The sequence below is a fragment of the Rhipicephalus microplus genome, chromosome 6 (assembly GCF_043290135.1).
Source record: "Rhipicephalus microplus isolate Deutch F79 chromosome 6, USDA_Rmic, whole genome shotgun sequence".
Lineage (NCBI taxonomy): Eukaryota > Metazoa > Arthropoda > Arachnida > Ixodida > Ixodidae > Rhipicephalus > Rhipicephalus microplus.
Window position 1 is genome coordinate 19396254 of NC_134705.1, and position 21286 is coordinate 19417539.

General features: G+C 45.7%; 1 protein-coding gene across 1 annotated transcript in view; it reads right to left on the bottom strand.

Moving 5' to 3' along the window:
• The window catches only part of LOC142765206 (uncharacterized), a 1282698-nt gene that overhangs the window by 379342 nt on the left and 882070 nt on the right, over window positions 1-21286 (bottom strand). Inside the window, exon 7 of the mRNA XM_075865840.1 lies at window positions 11505-11718. Coding sequence (XP_075721955.1) covers window positions 11505-11718 — 214 coding nt within the window. The remainder of the gene's footprint in view (window positions 1-11504; window positions 11719-21286) is intronic.

The following is a 21286-nucleotide window of genomic DNA, read 5'->3' on the forward strand; positions in this document are numbered from 1 at the left end:
TTCATGGTTCTCAAACGACGTTTTCGCAGAGTCCTCCAGGAGGCAGTACATACAGCGTAGCTTACGCTCTGGGGTCCAATCGTTGATGATGGCGACTCGGTCGAAATGTTCGAGCCAGTCATTGGCATCTTCAAAAGCCGCTCCGCGAAGTGTCTTCGGCGTCTTGGGCTGGTTGATAACCAGGTGCGATAGTGCTGGCGTGGTGACGTTAGGCGGTGTTTATTCGTAGTCCTCTGACGTTCAGGCAGCAAATCGTGCTGTGGTTCGAGTCCCTGGAGACGACGGCTGGAACGTACGTGCATAGGGGTCAGCTCGGCTGAGCTACTCGAAGGACTTGCGTCAGGGGTACTTTCAGGTAACCGTATCATCTACCGTACCCTGCAGCTCCAACAGAAAATGTCACAAAGACACAGGTACTCAGGTACAAAACAGGGCGTTTACTTTCGTAACCCAAGGGCCAGAAACGCGAACACCAGAGCACGCGCACACAGAACTACTTCGTTGTCCTCCTCAGACGCTGGCTACTATAGTTGCCAGCCTACCTTGTGTCAATATTACGTTTGAGTACGCATGTGTGACTGAGTTTTTTCCACAACAGTAATTTTACAACAATATTAGGTATTTTTATTTTATATATTACACTTTTATTTACTTCATAATTTAACAAAATTAAGGGCGAAGGTGAACATTGGGTCTGGTTGACTGTGAAGGGACTGGAAAAGTGAGAAAACTCCAGCCAAAAATTTATTTGAGAAAAACACAAAGCATTTCACAGCCGGACCACCTTCTTCTTTAAGGGTAGGCCCTAGGTATTCACGAAACTTCCCATGACTCATCGCAAGCTGTGGCAGTTGAGGGAAGGCAATATCACCGAGAAGCAGTTCTAAAATATATTTTGGTTGAAGTTTTTTTTTATTGCTCCAAAATAAGGGCTGCACAATTGTGATCGAGCCAACGCGAGAATTGCGGGTACGAAGTCAAGAGACAGAAATTGAACAATGTTAATTGTTTGAAAAATTACCCTTAATAAAAGGAAGAGTTATGGCGCACTACATAACTTCGCTCACAGTAGGAATTCTAGGTATACATATAGACAGTTTAAAAGGGTCAATGTTACACACAGAGACATTGCCTAAATTTTTTTTGCAGCACAGTTGAAGCATTCGTTGAGAACTGAAGCGTCGAGAGACCTCATGCGTCCTCACTTTATTGCGCTTTACATTGCTTGTAAGTGTCCATGCAGCCATGATATATTTTAAAGCATTTGTTTCACCTTTATTCTTCTTATTCAATAAATCATGCCCTTAAGTTGTGTCTTATGTAGCACTACAATTGAAGCATCTCCAAGGTGGGCTGAAACAATGCTTTTAAAAATCTGAAAACAACACAGCTCTATACACGACCAACCGTGCATCAATGATAAGCACCATTATGTGTCCATACATATCAATTGTGCTCTCATACTTAAACGTTTTTCTGATCACTTCCTCTACCTCTACGCTGTAGGGCAGCAAAACATCAACCTGGTTGACCTACCTGCTTTTCTTTTGTCTTTTGTCTTTTTTTTCTGTTGAATTTCACTTTGCTGTGTACTTCATAGAGGCATTATTCATGTGCATGAAGACTCACTGCCTATCGTAAAGTAGAGCAGAGAGGTAATTTCCCGTCATGCATCTGCATTTTAAGTTTGCTCTCTTGATAACACTCATGAAAGCTAATAACCAATTAGTTCGACAAGTGTGTGGTCGCACCAGAAGATACCAGGTGTGAATCTGTTACTTCGCGCTCTAGAAAACCTCAATTGACCTGAGACGTTCATTTTGTCGTTTTTTTGTCACACTGTTTTATTATCCATAGTGATTACTTTCTCAATTTGTTTAGTGGATATTTCAATTGGCCTTTCTACATAACACTTTTTTCTGGTAGTTGCTCATCTTGTCTCCTTGCCACTTCCACTGCTCTTCAAGTTTTAGCTAGATACGTTTGTGATCACTACCCAGACTTCTAAAGCCACTTTCATCAATGTTCATTCCCCAGAGCTTATCATACATACTCTGTGACATCAGTGCGTAATCTATCGTCGACTGCAGCATTCCTAGCTCCCATGTTATTTGCCCTTCACACTTCTCGGTACTGCTGCAAATGATAAAAGCAAGCCTGTCCAACATATCCATGATCATTTTGCCTGTCGGGACGGTATACCCCTCTATGCCCCGCCGCGGCAGTCTAGTGGCTAAGGTACTCGGCTGCTGACCCGCAGGTCGCGGGTTCAATTCCCTGCTGCGGCGGCTGCATTTCCGATGGAGGCGGAAATGTTGTAGGCCCTTGCACTCAGATTTGGGTGCACCTTAAAGAACCCCAGGTGGTCAAAATTTCCGGAGCACTCCACTACGGCGTCTCTCATAATCAAATGGTGGTTTTGGGACGTTAAACCCCACAATTCAATCAATCATCAATTCATATACCCATCTATATCTTCTATGTGTGGATTCATATCTCCTAGTATAATTATCTCGCACTCTCCTCCTAACTCCTGAATGTAATTTGATATACACTCTACCATTGCCTGGTTTTCCTCTCTGGCCTTTGCTCCTGTCCACAAGTACACGAAACCAAGGAGTGTCATTTGCCCTGCCACTTTCCCTTTTAGCCATAAATGTTCCTTGCAGTCCTGCTAACCCCTTTGCCAGTCTGTACTTTTATGAATGAATGCCCCAATACCACCCCCTTTCTGATGCCTTCTGTTCTATTACAATATTCTCACGCGTAGTCCAGATTGTTAGGAGGTTGTTCCATGTCCCTGAGATGTGTTTGTACAAAACCGTATACCATCGGCTCTCCCCCTTGCCTGTTCTTCTATCTCTTCCCACTTCAGCCCGTTCCTACCACTCTGCACGTTAATATACCCTATGTCTGAATTGGCTCGGCGCTCGTGGCTACGTCTATTTCTGAACCGGACTCTACCTATCTTAGATACTGGTGCCACTTTGGAATCGTATCTGTTCATACCACCTGTCAAAGAGTCTCTCTGGTTGTTTTCCTTGTTACAAGCTATCCTGCACCCCGAAGGACTCGCTTGCCCCCCAAAAAAGCTACTGCGCGTCCAGCAAGTCACCAAACCACCTCATGACCTAGCCGCCCATCGAAGTGAATTCTGTCTCGTTGAAAACCGCCCTACCTATGCACCTCTGTTCTTATTTCCATCACCTCAAAGCCTTTCTCTCGACTCATCCACCATATCTCTTGGTTTGCGTTGACAACCGCTCTTTGCAGGTTGCTATCACGCACTGGTACCTCCGGTATCGTGCATAAGACGTCCTGTATCTGAGGAGAAGTGGCGCGCATGTCATCGACGCCTTTCGCCAGTGTGGTTGCTAGTCCTGCTGCATCTTCATTTAAGACATAGTTTCAATCACCTGAAGTTATCACGAGGTTTCGTCTATTAGCCGTAGTTTTGAGTTTTGCGCTCGCTTGCCTCACGACTGCTTCCGGCTTGCGTCCTGGGAACGCCCCTACTGCAACCCTCTTGTAACCTCTTACCCTCTCTCTGGTGGCTTCTGTGCATCGATTTAAATTCGAGTCCCCGGCGATTATCACATGCTGTGACTTTTCAGCTGAAGCGTCCTGCACCTGGGGGTTACTTGCACCTGCGACGCCGGCTGCTTTGTCCCCTCCCAGCCCCACCACTACTTTGCTGAAGCTGTGTCTTGCTACAATTGAACCGGCTGAACCTGTTTTTGCCAAACTCGCTTGCCCTTCCTTTTCCGCCATTATGGTTGCCGGTTTCCTACTGTTCTCTCCGTAGGCCGCTTCTCTGTTCGCCTTGGCTAGTGCTTCCTCGGTGGACTTCAGCCTTTCTTTCATTGCCTTCATTTTCTCTTGCTCTGTCGCCAACGCTGTCTCGAGCTCGGTGATTCTCATTAGCAGTTCACTTTGTGCAACCATTATTTTCTCCATTTTATCTCGACCTCACATTGCCTACATTTCCCGTCAGCCTTTTCTCCTTCCGCTTCTACACTTGTGTCCACTTTCAAACCTAAACCGCACCCTGAACACTTTACAGTCTTTTTAACCACGTCTTTTTGATACCAATTGTGCCTATGACTTGTCTACCTCGATAACTACAAAACTCGAGCCCTGCCCTACGAAAAAAAGAAAGTCTAAGCTCTACTACGAAAATTTGCGTGTTCAATGTACGTGTACTCCCCCATATGGTGGCAAAAGAAAAAAAACGAAAAAACAAACACACACACAAGCACAAACTAGTAAATACCTGGTGACTGATCCCCGAAAAAGCCGCACAATGAAATAAGGGCTACAAAGATTTTATTTGCTGCCTTATAATTATAAATACAAGCTCAAAGCATGCAGAACCACTTATATGCGCAGTCGATCGGGAGCGCTCAAAAAAAAAAAAACGTCCATCCACCACGACAGTTCGAACTGAACACCTTTTTTGAAACAGGACGCCCCTAGCGCCGTGAATGCGAACTACATGCCGCCATTGCCAAGCACCACAGCAGACGACGCAAGCTGTGTGTCCCAGCGACGGTGATGCGTGTTTCTTGCAAACCACAAAGACACATCTTGTGTTTCTGCAAGACGTGGACCGTGACGGGAGGGCACGCCGATGAGAGTTTCTTGCAGGCCGAACCTATGCACTGCCAGTCATAACAAGCCAAACTGCTCACCCAACCCGCTGACAGACACAAAATATTTCTCATTGGGCAGCGGAAGCAGCTCAGAAAGCTTATCGGGGAGCACTGGGACCTCGTTCAGGCTTGAAAGTGGTGTGATTGCAGCGGATGATATGGAGAACAAGCCGCCTACACAAACATCACAGCACTCACGCATTTGACGGCTCGCTTTCCATGTCCTCATGATGGCGTTAGCTATCGCACGCTTTGAGAAGCGAAGCTGACGAAAAACTGACCGTCAGGTGGTGTTTTTAGGAAAAGGGTCTATAACCAAGCTAACTAATTTATGTCATGCTAAGAACGGCGTAATAAAGTGACATCCTAAAAACATACAACGAAGCCACGTGAAGCTGAGGGCATGCTTGTTTGACACGATGCAAATATTTGGCATGCTAAGCAAAGTCGGGGTAATTACTCCTTATTAATATCACGCTACGCAGGTTTGTGCTGATTTAGATTTTGCTGATTTGCTTCATGCTAATCAAGATATTGTTAAATGCACACGAGGTGAATACTTCTGTTTCAGTTAGGACTTTTCCAATCAATAAGAAATTCTTCAATATATGTTAAGCTCTGGATAAAAATCAAGATCAAAATAATGACCGAGATGTCGCAGTCTTCACTTCAAAGCAGACCGCGCAGACCGGGTAGATTACTAACATAAAAAGAACTGGAGGAAGCAAGGGGATCACAAGCTTCTCTATTGCTCCAGTCTTGCATAATTTGTGCAAGATGACCAAATAACTTTGCTTGTAAAGAAACTGCTGCTTAGCATCCACTGCATGAAACGCCTACCAGTCACACTGGCACCGGCACAAGTTCAACTGGCGCCTTCTCTAATCAACGAGTTCTCACCTCAGTAAGTAACACAGACCCCCGCGGCGAAGATAGGGTCCGATCGATTCCGCCCACCAAGTTTGTTCTCGTCGAGGAGCTGTGGTGACGCTACCAAACCAGCGAGCATCATTATTAAACTATCAGCTTTATAACTCACAGATTATGCACGAAGTAAAAGTTATATCGTGACGTGGTCACGATGTCTCGCATTCCACTTCACCACGCTCACGACTTCACACTTACATTAGTGTTAGCGCCATGACGCGATCAACCATGGTGATAACCTGTCCATATGTTTATCCAGAAAGTATTTCACTGAGGCAAAGCGAGCTTCATAATAGTGTTGCATGTGGGCACTTGCTACCTTCGCGAGTGAAAATGTATAAGCTACAGGTGAAACGAAGTAACCTGCCCGAAAGAGAACACCCACAAACACGCCCGTGGGAAGCGAGATGTTGCGTTAGCAAAAAATAGCGCAACAATCACGCTGATGTCACTGCACTGCTTAAATGTTAGCTCAGTGGTTTTGTTGATTTGTGGCGCTGACACGGTGTTTCTTTGACAACCGCCGCAAATGTCTCACAAGTGTATTTCTTTTAAGCCACGCTCCCTCTTGAAGCCGTTTTAGCAACACTGCTATCACGCGCTCTGCACTCTCACTTGGCAATGACAGCCGTAAAGGAGCTTGGAGCCAACTCTTGTGCTCTTGAAGCTCGACCTATTTTGCAAACCACCCCAGGTAAGGGTACGATGTGCACACAACTGCTACACTTACAATTGATCCACTTAATCAACCTTGGGTCAAAAGCAAAAAAAAAGCAGTAGTTGTATTTTTATAGACTGTCGCGCTGCCTAGCGGAATTCAGGGGCGTCCTCTCTAGGATGATCAGTAGGCAGACGTTGTCAACGCTCCCTTGTTCGGCTGCGCTAGCCTCAGTGTTAAGGCGTTAGCAAGAAACGAACACAAACCACTTTGTATGTCCCGTGCATCAGTGAATATACGGAACCGTCCGTGACATGATACATCTGATTCGTTCATGCGAGAGGCAATGTTTTCGTGAGAATACATGGCAACTCACGCTTTCGATTATAGCCCGACGTGTACCCATATACGCTTTGCGACAGTATCTGTAGCCACGTTGGAAAGTTGAATGTTATTGTCAAACCTTTGCAGTTGAAACTCACTTTGTTTTACGTGCGTATAGCATTCGTTTGTGCTTTTGCATAGCATGAATCCCATAGCATCATTGCAAGCGGAAAGTAGCGCATACTCACCATTTGCGCTTAGGAGCCTCGGCCTACGCTGCGCCGCTTGTTTTTCCCAATCGTAGATTTTCACAATCGTAGTTTTCAACACGTACTGCAAGCGATTTTTTTCTTGCCTGGTATCAGAGTGAATTGTTCCGCACACTTCCAAATAAACGCGGTTATTGACGCAGTGTTGAAAATGTGCAATGACGCGGTGTTGGTGCTATCGAAGTCGTTCGGCAGAGAAATTTCTTCAGACTACTTTCAGCAGAGATGTTCAAGGAAACAGTCTTGACGTCGAGAATTTTCACTAGACATAGATGGTTGTAAACGCGCTGAGAGTGAAAGCGATGATGAACGATCAACTGTTAGCTCACGATCAGCGGGTTGCACTTCCGATCCTGCCATGCGCTAAGAGTTTTTTCACGCTCGTAAGTCATTTTGATTGTATTTGTTGTATACTATCCTTCAGTGAGCTCAAAATTTAAAAAAAAAACTTACCTTTTCTGGTGCATTGAATGTAGCCCAATCACAGGGAATATTACAATACGCCGCATGCCACCAGTACACTCGAGCTCGCCTAGCGAAGCCAGCGAGCTCGACTATCCAGTAGCAATGAAATATGCAGTTACGATAACAGTCTAAGCTAACTTCTACAATTCAACGATGCCGTCCGAGCGACATGTTGTTCGACAAATTTTCACAATTTTGATGCTGCGAAAAGTGCACGTGTGTATTCGTTTCGATATCCTGCGATCGCGCTGATAGAGCCTGCAACATCCAAGTGCAGCGAATCGCGCACTATCGGAGTCTGATCATGGCTGTGACACAAGCGCTCCTTAATGGGAAGATAAATGCTTGTGTTGCGTTGAAAAAGCCGCTGCATGATACTTACAGCACAAGTAATGACAACGGCGTTATATGTTTGCACAACACCGCTACGGTAAACATTTGGTCCTGTGAAGCCGCGACGGCGCGCTACCCTCTAGTGGTCTATTACTGCGGCAAATTCACCAGGCAGGCTCGGCACAAGCTATATCAAAGTGCCGTTCAGTTCGTACGGGCATTCTAGTTTGCGGAGTTTTCTGTAGCACGCACACGATTACGCAAAGAATCGTTGAAATACTGGTGATCAGCTGACATCAAAACCCTTCGCACTGCGGCAACAAATGAGGTACACTCTAAGGCAAAATTACCCGAAAAAAGAGTAACGGGGCCCGATAGCGCGCGTGATGAATGGATAGACCGTTAAGGAGCAACCGCAAAGGAAAGCGTGCTGCGCGAAAAGACTTAGTCCCCAAACACGCTCTAAAGGAATGAACCGCACGGGGATTGCAGGCAGCGCGAAAAGCGTTGCCAAGGTGACTACCATCTTTCTCCTCGCATGCTGGCTCAGTCTTTCCCAGTTTTTTGCTGGTGACGGTTCGCGTTGCGTCGCGCTCGGAGTGCTTCAGCACGGCTGCCTGGATTCGACGATCTAGGAACTACGACGTGGTGCTTGTGTGTACGCTTGGATGAGCGTGGGCTGCTGCTTTTGCGTTTCGCTGCACCCATGAAGTCTGGAGCAAGTCTCGGCACGTCACCACGCCGCGCTGTATACCTCTGGCTTCAAGATAGTCACGACCAACGCACGACACCAACAGTTGGGAAGGCCTATACGGCAGCCGAGAAGACAGCAGGCCTATCGGATATATGCTTCAGCCTGACTCAGGGCAGAAATCAGCGCTAGATTTGTAAACTAGCAGGTTATTATTCTTTATTCTACTCTACTTGTCCCGTGTGCGATACGGATCGCACTTGCCGGCAACGGGCTCGGTCGTGTTGTATATCGCACGCACGAAATGCATTGCGAAAGTCAGCTTCGGCGTCTGCAGTTCGCCCGTGCTTTGCGACCGCATTTTTATTGGCCACCATTGCCGTCGGCCTCCCGTACGCTCGCTCATCGAGTGCTCGCCTGTCTTGACCACCGCGATGAGCTCCGGGCTGAAGATATTGGGCTGAGACCTCGTCGCTGTATTCGGAGTCGTCGAAAACACGTTGCAGGCTCTCGTAAAGAGCTTGGTTGTAGTATGTCGCGCGCTTTAGGTGCACCAGGGCGGGCTGGCGTCGCTAGCGTCGGAAAATTGAAATTTTTTTAAAAAATTGGTCGCCATTTCAGTTGGCTTTCCTCTCAGTCGGTCACAAGCAGATTGGCGCCTTCCGTTGGGCGCGGCGGCGGACTCGCGTTTGCGCGCTGCACTCACTCGACTTTGTGGAAAAGGGTCGCATTACCGTCGATTTCTTCGGCGCTAGCTCCAATCCAGCTCGGCGATGTTGGTGGCGGCGGCCAAGCGTATGCTCGCTCTCCTGTTCGAAGTTCGCTAGCGGCAGACACTCCGCGTGCAGCGCCGTGCTTGGTCTGGCGTTCGCTTGCTCAAGCTGAACGACGTTGCTCGCTTAGGACTCGATGACTCGTTAGCGGCGAAGTGGTTCGCAGAGTTGTGGCGGCGGCCGCCGATCTCAAGCTGTTGCGCTACGGGGATTGAAATGAGTCTTTGACGATGTGTGACATCACGGTGAAATTATTAGCATGTCATATCTCACGTATGTTTTTATTTCACCTTACACGTATTTCTCTAATGCATTAGTATTCATCCTCTTCCACGTGTGACTCACTATTTTACATACTTATTGTGCAGCCGTGGGCACACATCATGCTGAAGACTGTGTGCGCTGGCTTCTGCGATGCCTGTCATACATCTCTTTCGTCAGAGCAGCTTCAGCAGAACTGGGCTAAATGTGAATTTAGAGTTATTTGTGTGTCAGATTTTAACGCTGGTTTTTATATTACCTGCTTGTACTTGTCATATGCGTGCATCTGCATCATCTGTCATGTGTGTCAACTATTTTTACTGTAATATTGTACGTGCAGCAGTGGCAACACAACAGGCAGAAGGCTGCGTGCGCTGGCGTCTGCAATGTCTGTCATCTATGGCTTCCGTCAGAGGAGCTCCACAAGGAATGAACAAGATTTGACAACGAGACTAGATTTGTACACTTCACCACAAGGTCACTCAAAAGAATAGAGAAACTTCACGCGTACGTAGAAAAATAAAAGATTTCGATGTCTCACTTTTGTCTTTCGTTGTTGCCGTGACTGCTAAAGCAGTTACACATGGATGGCTAACTACTTAATCACGTGTTCTTTTCTGCTCAATTTGGTGCTCACTGTGCCGGAAAACAGGCGAAAAAATGATTAGACCTGGCGGAAAATAAACGAAAGGAAATGTTTGAACTGGGGACAAAAAGTTCATTCGATTGAAGTATTTCAGTGGATCAACTGTTCGTCGGGCGAGGTGCAACTGTGAGGACTAACGGTTTCCCGGTAAGGTGTAAATGTTGGTATAACAGTTGCCCTACTAGATGCAAAAGTGAGGACTAAATGTTAGTCCTTTGGGGTGAGTTGTGGGACCAACGGTTACTGAAGGTGTATATGTTAGGACTAAATGTTAGTCTTCCGAGCTCGTCTGTGGGGACTAACTGTTAGACCGGTGCCGTTAATCCTTAAAGAACTTAATGGTTGTGGCAGCCCCATTAGTTCCCAAAAGGACGAACCACAAGCCCTTTAAACACCCTTTTGCTTTATAGTGTAGCGAATGCTGTTTTAGTTTGGAAAAGTACTTTGGTCCGATACACGTACATTCGACGATCAAGAGTTCATCCGGTGAAAGTGGCACGGGTTGCACGTCCGTGCGTCCTACTTTCTTCTGTGCAAGTTCACGGGTTAATCATCCCTCCACAGACATCTTGGATTTCACTGTGCGCAACCTGTAGGTCGCGGTATTGCGCGAATAGACGCTGACTCCTTAACTTGAAATTCCTAATAGACCTGTGATCCGCCGAATCTTTGAAGAGTTGTATCTTCAATTATTCCTCGTCAAGAGGTCGGCTGCTATAGTGAACACACTCTCATTGCATGTGCAGAAGAGAAAAGTGGTAATATAGCACAGGAACACATTGTGTACGAGCTCGTGGTTACACAGGTACTGATAGTATTGTCCATGTTCTCTAAGATTCATCGTGCTCTGCAGCTGCTGGCACTACTGTGAGACCTTACAGGTGAATTCAAGGAAAGCGCACAGGAATAGACAATCTAGGGACACTCTGCTTGGCAGGATAAGGGGTTCTCACAGAGCGGTCTGATATTTTTCGGGACGCGAACTGCCATGCAAGACTGAGTAAAGCTTGGTCTTACAACACTTAGGTTATTAGCAGTTATCAACGACAACAAAACATAGCTGAATTCCCTAGAAGGTTAACCTTTTTTGAAATTAGTACCTGGTCTACAAAACTACAAAATTGTATAAATATTTATAATAAATTGATTACTTGCAGTGTGTTACATACGATTCTTAAACATGTGGAGGTATTGGGAGGGGGTCAAGAGAATGTAAAACTGAAAAATTATAGGAAAAGTGAGCCCCGTAACTGAGTGAATCAAAGTACGACACCTCAGCAGCTGCTCATAGGGAAAGGTAAAAAGAGGAAATAGAGGATATATAGAGAGAATATTGAAAGAAATATAGAAAGCGGGGAGACTGTTAGAAAAGTCTGTGGATAAAACCCCGACCATCGAGCGGGTGTTGAAGCGAGGATATTGCGAAGATACTACCGACAGCCACAAAATACCCAGTGCATCTGCCCCAGCCGGTATAGCCAAAGACGTTTCCTGCAGATGCGCACCTGTTGCGTTATGCAGTAGCGTGGCTTCTGTGTCCGTCGCTGAGCTTTCCAAGAACAGGACTTCGCTGGCTGCCACCGAACGCCCTGTTGCGCCAAGTTGTCGAACGGACACAGAGTAAGTGTAACCTTGTAGAACTGGAAATCTCGCTTCTGACTTCGACGTGTAGAGCAGACCAGTTAGCTCAATGGCAGCATTTGTAAGCGTCCAAGTCACCTGCAGAATAAGACAATAAAGCTCAATGAAAGAAAAAACGGCAGGCCGGCATAGGAACGGCCCTGCAGTCACAGCACATGCTCGAAGAGCACCATTTCAGGAACCAATTGCAAACACTCTTGGGGCTACCGAAACAATTAACTTTGCAACGTACGCACTACTACAATAACTGATTTGGTGGCTGATGACGATGAATGGCTTAGCTTTTTATAATGACATCAAAGCATTCGAGGACCCACTTGTAATGCAATTCGTATAATGTGAAGAGCGAGACAGAGAGAGACCTTTCAATTGAAAATCAGAGAATTCAGCTGGCATATGCAAGTCGCTGATGTGCTGCATGAGGAATGTAATTGGGAATCTTAAGGACAGGTGGCGAGTGAGAGATAAAGAGCAAACATTACAAGATGTTCTGGTACAATATCGAATAAAAAGCTAACAAAAATTAGGCACAATTTTTTTTTCTGTCGGGGAAGGACGTGTGACGAGATTTTCTCATTTCGTCATTTCAGGGTACAGCAAAACGTTTTCTAGATAACCGACACTATCCAAGTACGGAATAAATATTTAGTACTACGCCTTTGCAGCGTGACGCCGGCTAAAGGGCCTGATACCCAGTCAGAAGAGCAAGTTAGTTGGGTATTAAAAATTCGGCAATGTTCATACAGCACAAGCTCATCCTCATACGCTTTATACTGAAATAATATGTGTTCTTTAGCTTCGATAGAGCCACAAATGCTGCTGGCAGTAATGACTCACCACATGACATAAGCCTTACAGTCAGATGTTTTCATTGCTAGTGTGCAGACGAAGACGGGGGTGCAGCGTTTATAGATGTCGAGGAATTGTGGATGGGGGTATTGTTCTTATGTACGGGTCGACTAAGTCTGCTTCGGTGGAACAGTGGCTAGGGTGCTCGGTTGCTGACCCAAAGGCCGTGGGTTATATTCTGGCTGTGGTGATGGCGGTGAAATCGTAAAGGTCCGTTTACTGTTACAATTTCGTCATCATCACCAGAAGCAACCCGACTACGCCCACTGCAGCATGACGGCCTCTGCCCTGTTCCGCCAGTAAACTCTGTGCTTGCTGCTGTCACTTTATACTTGTAAATTCTTAATCTCACATGCCCACTTAGTTTTCTGTGTTCCCGTCACCCTCTTGCCCTCTTTTGGAATCCAGTGTGTGATCTTCGACTACCAGCGGTTGCCCTGCCGTCATGCTACATCCCGTGCCCATCACCATTTCTTTTTGATTTCCACTATGGTGTCCCTAAAGAGACTATAAAAGCCATTAAGGACACTTGGTCGATGTTTATTGCTCACATGGCAGTCCAGAAACATTGTAGGGCCACTTTTGTGCCAAGAAGGTGCAAATTTTAAAATAAGACCACTATTTAGTGCTCCAAATCGCGTACGTACAGTTCACGAAAAGTTCAACTGCATCAAGTGAAAGCTTTTACGCCACTGTTGCCATGCGCAACGTTTCCCGGCTTTGCTGCGTGGCCACCGACACTAGTAGCAGCAGAGCGAGAGTAGCGGGAGCTGCAGCAGCAACAATGGCCATTGAACAATTTCCTGCCATGGCCTACGAGCGGACAGACCTGATAGGCGCGCGTGGTTTAACTGCGCCCAGTTAAATGGCACAACCTGTGAAGTTGATCCAGGCTAAATGATACCTTTTGAGCCACCCGCGCTATTATTCACAGTAACTACCACCGGTTATTTTTTTAATCAAACATTAACAAACAAGCAGCAATATAATAGGTCTTCCGATGCATGAATGCTTTTTTATTTTAAAGTTTTTGGCGCGAATATGGCATACAGGATAAGGTATACACACTTTATCTTTTGAATTCCCCTGCGTATATAGTGTTGAAGACCTTTGAATAATGTTTCATCTGCTTTTTCAATTACCAGAATGCCTTAATGAGGCGATATGCACTAAAATGTGACAAAGTTCCTTACGTTAATAGCCAGATGGCGTCAGTTTGCTAGGTCGAATAAAACAATGTGAAAATCAGTTTTCTTCAAGAGGATGAACGATATCTGTATTGCTTCGTTTGAGTCGGCGAAAATTACTCATCGGTCAGGCATTTGGCGCAAATTATAAAGGGCAGCTACTTCGATGCCATGAAGTTCTGCTGTTGTCGAGGATGCATGTCCTCCGCTGCAGGCAAGAAGAAACCATTTCTTCCTAAAGGTCATGAAAGGAAGTGCACTGACTGGTTGAAGCGTCAATGTAAAAGTGGGAGTTCTGAGCATAGTTACCGGCTAGGTAGGGGAGAGTAGTCTGCAGCAGCACAGTATGTGACATTAATATCCCTACTTCATTGATGCCAAGTTATAATTGTTTCATGATTAAAGGCAAAAAAATTGCTAGAGGAATCATTGAAAGCATTATTTTATGTCGCTGACTAATAGGAGGAAGCTGAAGCATTGTGAGTTGAAGCCCAGTAAGTGGGTCCAGCGAAGACCCAGTCGTGAGAGCTCTGAACATGCGATATTTTTTCGGCTTCCAGGCGCTGTTGCTATTCGTAGTATCTGCAGCAATACCCTTGGACAAGAAATGACAGGCCACACAGGCAACCACAAAAACGATTGACCATGTAGATTGCCGCTGCCTTTGTGTAATCCTGGATCTGGTGAACGCCACCACGGGAGCCCTGGGAGTGACGTCCCCAGTCAAGCTGCCTCTATATCGAATGCTGCAAAGATTTGAACAGGCATTCTTTAGTTTGCTTTCAGGGTATTTATTTCTGTTCATACGAGAGAGATGATCGATGCATTTTGGTTGTGCCGTGCCCCTATAGACTTTCGATAATTATAGCTGAGGGTTTCTATGTCTGCAACCTTTTGCTCTATGGGGACGTTGAGGAAAACTCTTGTCCTAATGTGGCTGAGATGGTTAAGACGCTTCTAATTTGACAGAAGGCTACACAAAATGACTTGGCTGATGTTGTTAAAGGACAATATGAAACTGATCAAAAACATACAATCCTTGATGGTCAGAATTTCACAAAAAAGTAAGGGAGTAAAAAAGAAAACTACTGGTATTATCAATTCAAATATATTTCTCGTAGAACTGAATGTAATATAATAAAGTGCACCAAAGGAAGTTGGTGGAACTGAAAGACCACATAAGAAAGTCTAATCTTGTAGTGTTTAGAATCGATCAAACGCACGAAATGCTCAGAGAAAAGGTAGTCAAGCAAGTAGTAGAAGACAGGCTTGGGATACGCTGTTCGTCTGTTGCGCGAAGACATAGTCTGACAAAGGAATGATCAAGTCGAACAGTCATATTAGACTTTGAAAATTACTTGAAAAATTGAAATTTTAACGCAAATAAGGAAACTTGAAAGGAACTCGTATAATCCTTCATAGAAATTACTTCTTGAAAACAGGAAAAAACAAGAGAGCTTGAAGCAACGTGCCATAGCAGCTAAAAAGTAGGAAAGTATCTTTACAGAGTGGCAGGTTTTATATTGGTAACTCAGTCGATGACTGGAGTGATGCTTAACACAAACGTGTTCTTGTAACACAGACGGTGGATGCACAAGATGACAGATAGCTATGCCAAAAGCTATAACAATTGCGTATTCTGTCTCTGAGTTCTATAACGCTAGAAGTAGTGTATACTAGTTAATTAAATAAACTAAAATTGCTGCTACTTAGCTGCAATCCGCAGTTCGTCATAATGACGGAAATCTGGCTTGCAGACAAATTGAGTAGTGATAAAACTGTACACCATGTTACTAGTTAAGAGGGGGTGGCGTTGCGTTTGTGGAGAAAGAAAATGTATTTATTTATTTTGAACCAGCAAACACTATCTTTATATATAACATGATTGGGCTGCGCATCGTTTCTTTGCGCAGTTTATCAACCACCAGATGGTAACGAATCCTATCTCAAGGAATTGTATGATTTTCTGTCGTTGCATCGAAATCACAATGCTGATATCAATGGTGATCTCAATTTGCCCGACTTGTAGTGGAAGATATATAATCCAGAAAATTGTGTAACATGCATTGTTTTGTTGCATATGCATCTATAATTGAACCTCGATAAAGTTGTACTGGAACCAGCTCACTAAAATAGGTACTGGAACACAATTTTATCAGTGAAATGTTTTTAGGTGAGACTCCTATAATAGAGCCCGGTATTTGAGACCATAGATTACTGTTCTTTTCTTGGCGAAGAGAGAGAGACTAGGGAGAGAGGTCCACAGAAACTGGTGCATCCGGCATACCCCCCTAAGCAAAGGGGATTGTAGGAGCGCTGCTCATGGTACTAGTGACAAATTGCCTCATCGGCATGCATGCGCCATTATGAACGCACTGACGTCGAAAGCGTTATTGACTGGCTGGGAAGCAAAGTAGTATATTATGACTGTGAAGATGTTCATTTTTTGTGGAAGACTTTTGGGAAGCTCCTAATTATTGTACTGAACATTCGGGTCCATAAAAAAGTTGAAAAAGGTCATTGAAACCCTTTGATTAGCCGGAAAATTATGGAAACTAATGAAAAGTAGGAAGAGTCTGTAAACAGCACAGGACCAGAACGCACACTTTTCGAGGTCTACAGGTGACCGCTAACTTTCTCATGTCGGTCTCATTTGGTTTGTTGCTTTTTTACAAATTCACTTATGTGCTTGTACTTCACGATCTAACATTTGAATGGATAAATCCCTAACATTGTCTTACTGCTGTTTTGTTTCTCTTTTTTATATGCAGGCAAGTTCAAATGAGCTAGCTGAGGACATTCTTGGGCTTGAAGATGAACCAAGTCTATGGGCTGATTTTTATTTTAAATGTCAGCGAAATTTACGGTGATTTAAAAAGTAGTCAAAAAGCTCTTGAAGATGCTCAAGTCAACGACATAGATGCTGACCTTATATTATGTATTAGGAATTCGCCAGTAATGCCTTCTTACCTCTCTGTAGACATACTGGAAGCTATGTGCTAGTTGTTGATTTTTTTAACAACTAGACTGCAATGAACAGAGGTGGATGACTTGCTAAAGCTGCATAATGCAATATCTTGAAATAAATTTTTTTGTGTATAATGAAAGGGATACAAACACCAGTTTTAAAAGCTTAACTCTTAACTCTGCTATACGAATATCTTTTATATGGAGATGACTATGAGCTAGTGTGAAATGTGAAAAAGGTGGAGAATATTAACCAATCTTGGTGCACGTTGTGATGTTAAGCCAATAGTACGGTTCGGGTGGCCCCGTGCACCAATATGGGCAGTGTTGATGATGTCAGGGCCAAAATAAACCAAATGGCTGCTTGAACGTCCCCAAAAGAGCCAACCGTGAAAAGGTGTCATTATATTGAGCTTGCCCCGCCACGGTGGTCTAGTGGCTGAGGTACTCGGCTGCTCACCCGAACGTCGCGGGTTCGAATCCCGGCTGTGGCGGCTGCATTTCCGATGAAGGCGGAAATGTTGTAGGCCCGTGTGCTCAGATTTGCGCGCACGTTAAAGAACCCCAGGTGGTCAAAATTTCCGGAGCCCTCCTGTACGGCGTCTCTCATAATCAAATAGTGGTTTTGGGACGTTCAACCCCACAAATCAATTAATCAATCATTTATCTTGAGCTTGGGTGAGGATGTGATGAAAAGCCTGTATCATGTCGTGGTGTTGGGGTAGAGTTGGAATTGATACTAATGTTTACTTAATTTTTCAAGGTGCACTGATACTTACTTGAGCACTATCAGGACCCTTGAAGGCTTTGCCTTGCATTTGATGCAAAGTAAAGCAACTGGTAATTTTTGCATACCTAATTTTGAAAGCAGATTTCACAAACTCTAAGCCATTTTTGTGCTACTTCTAAAGTTTTGGGAAGCTTTGAAGCCCCGTATAAGTGGATGTTACTGTAACGGGGAGTATTCATTATGTTGACACCGGTTGGGCTAACAGTGCACACAGTGGGCAAGGATGCAGTACAACAGGGCAGTTCAGACACGGCCCCACAACAACAACGTCGTCTTCATCCGTTCTGCGTCATTTCTGTACCTGTGCCTGAGGTAACTCTCTATACTCCTGAGATTACCGCGGGCGGCAAAGCACCATCCCGGTGTCTGCTGTTATTAGATGGACGGGTCACTGTGATAGGGCTTCAGTCGAGAAACATGCAAAATGTGAATTCTGGATGTAACAGTGGGGTTCGTAGTAGAAGAAGTTTCATAGGTGACAGGCGTGACTTGGCGCAGAACTTAGTAAAGCCCAAAGTATTGCAATAAAAGTTTCTCGCACAGGCTGACATAACGGGATGGCAGCCACAGTAGCACAAGAGAGCCCGGAGAAAAATCGACATCCCTCTTTCGGCTTTCGTAGAGCGACTTTCGTGCTTTCTGAGACAATGAGAAGCTGCCGCGGGCTACTGTACGTGCGATCAGAGCACGGGAGATGGCATCTTGTGCGTGCGAAGTGGGGGACGGAAGGTCTTGCGCAAGCAGGGTATTGAAAGGTAGTACGAAATCACTGCCAAAGAGACAATAAAATGGTGAGTAGCCGGCAGTTTCATGATGCGACGAGTTGTAGGCGAAGGTTACGAACAGAAGGGCGGTGTACCAATCAGGGTGGTCGTCAGAAATATACATAGCAAGCATGTCCGTCAGTGTGCGGTTGAGGCGTTCAGTAAGTTCATTAGTTTCAGGATGGTAAGAAGTCGTAAGTTGTGCCGCGCAGCACAGTATCTAAGAAGGTCGTCAACCGCACGAGACAAGAAGCAGCGGTCACGGTCCATGAATAGGAGAGTATGAGCGCCATGATGAAGGATGATGTCATAGAGTAGAAAACCTGTGACGTACGTTGCGCAGCTGGTCGGCAGCGCTCGAGTAATTGCATACCGAGTGGCATACTCCGTAGCTACTGCTATCATTTCTTTCTCGTTGCCAATGTTGGGAAGGCACCTAACAAATCCAAACCCACCTGATGAAACGGCTAGGCTGGGACTTCATTAGGTTGATGGTGACTGGCAGGGAGAGACGTAGGCTTCTTCCGACTCTGGCACAGGTCACACGCTGCAACGTAGCGGCAAACGGAACCATAAAGGCGCTTCCAGAAAACCCGTCGGCGGACGCAGTCACAGGTTCTGGAGGCCCCTAAATGTCCGGCAGTTGGGCGTTCCGAAGTTCTTGCTAGATGTCCTTGCGCAGATGACGTGGGACGACCAGCAAAAGTTCGGCGCCATCGCGCTGTAAGTTGCGGCAGTACAAAACGTTGTTTTGAAGAAAACATTGGCTCAGTGAAGGGTCTTTATTACCGGATTGAAGACGGTCAGTCATGGATAGCAGCGATGGTTCTCAGCGTTGTTCGTCGGCTATTTGCAGAAAATCTATTATGGCTAGGATGTTGGCATCAGCTCTTAATTCAGAGGAGTCGGGTGGAATAACAGGGTGTCGAGATAAGCAGACGACATCGCTGTGAAGCTTGCCAGACTTGTACACCACAAAGAATGTGTACTCCTGCAATCGCAATGCCCAAAGCCCGAGTCTTTTTGTAGGATCCTTAAGGGTTGAAAGTCAGCAGAGCGCATGATGGTCTGTGATGACTGCGAACGTGCGTTCATATAGGAACGGACGAAATTTTGCGATAGCCAGATGAGAGCCAGGCACTTTTTCTCAGTAGTTGAATACCTCCTTTCCGACTGAGCAAGTAGGCGGCTAGCCGGTTTGTGCCGTTCTGCATTTGTGCGAGTAATGACCCTAAGCCATGGCCACTTGCGTCAGTGCAAGGCTTGGTTCGAGCTGCTGGGTCAAAATTAGCCAAAAGAGGTGGTGATGTTAGCGCAGAAATCAACGACGCAAAGGAATTTTCTCGGTCTTCACGCCAGAAAAAAGCCACGTTCTTTTTGAGGAGATCCGTGAGGGGCCGAGCAATTTCCGCAATGTTGCTGACAAAACGACGAAAATATGAACAGAGTCCCAAAACGGTGCGGACTTCTTGCGTGGAACGCGGGACCGGAAACTCGCGCACCACACGGACTTTATCAGTGTCCGGTCGCACATCAGTAGCGTCCACAAGGTGGCCAAGTAGCTTTATCTGACGCCGCCCGAAGGCGCATTTAGACGCGATAAGCTGGAGGCTAGCAGAGCGAAAAACGTCAAGAATGGCCGACAGACGTGAAAGATAACTTTTAAATGTTGGCGAGAAAACGATGACATCGTCTGGATAGCACAGGCACGTCGACCATTTGAAACCGCGAAGGAGGGAGTCCATCATGCGTTCAAAAGTTTCTGGCCCAAAAGCATGACTTTATATTTCAAAACATAAAAAGCATGACTTTAAATTGATAAAGCCCGTCGGGTCTTATGAACGCCGTCTTCTCGTTGTCGCGGTCATCGACTGAAATTTGCCACTATCCAGATCGTAGGTCCAGGGAAGAGAAATACTTGGCATCCTGAAGGCAGACAAGCGCATCGTCAATTCGAGGTAGAGGATAGACATCATTCTTGGTTATTCAATTTAGATGGCTATAGTCGACGCAGAGTCGTCAGGTGCTGTCATTCTTTTTAACAAGCTCAACAGGTGATGCCCAATGACTGGTTGATTGAAGGCTCTATGACGTCTCTGTCGAGCATTTTCTCTACCTCTTTTTTGATTATTTGGCACTCTGAGTGAGACACCCAGTAAGGACGCTTATGAAGCGGACTGGCGTCGCCAGTGTTGATACGGTGGGCTACGACGCTCGTGCAGCCCTAGGAACGGCCGTCGATGTGAAAAATGTCGAGGTAAGAAAATGGAAGACCACGGAGCGCTTCAACTTGGGGCGGCGACAGGTCGTTTGCTATTATTTTGTCTTGAAAGCTCTATTCTGTTGAAAGCTCTATTCTGTGGCAGGTTCGGCTATGGTCTTGATGTCAGGAGTGAGAGATGAAAGTGTAAATTGCTCCAGAGTGGAGAGTTCTGCTGAGGCAATACCTTGAGAAACGACCTGGGTTGACACGAAGAAGATGTGGACGGGGAGAAGCGTCTTGTTGTCGCTAATCCTCACTAGATTATGAAGAAGTATCGTGTTCCGGGAAAGGGTTAGGTCAATGAGTGGAGCTGCCAAGTATTCGCCATCAAGAACACGTGGGAACGGTGACATATAAAGGTACACAGCGGCCTGAGGCGGTAATCGTAGACACTCCACGGACCGTAGTTATGTGCGAGCTGCAAGAGGTACATCAAAGTACAAAGGCAACTCTAGCTGTAAAGTGCCGGTTGAACAATCGAAGAGGGCTGAATGCGCGGTCAAGAAGTCGATGCCGAGAATGACGTCGTGTGAGCAAGCGTCTAGAACAGCAAAGAGGACTGAAGTTTGAAGGCCGGCAACATTGACGCGGGCAGTGCACATGCCAAGAACTGATGTCCGGCTACCGTCGGCTACTCGCACAGTCGAACACACGGCAGGGGAAATAATTTTTTATGTGGAATCATAGACGTGACCTCATAACGGATATGTGGGCACAAGTATCTATTAGAGCTGTAAGAGTCAGGCTATCGATAAGAACATAAAGTAAATTTTGTCTGGAAATAGTGGTTGGTAGAGGTTTTTCTGTCCGAGTTGTCAATGCAGCG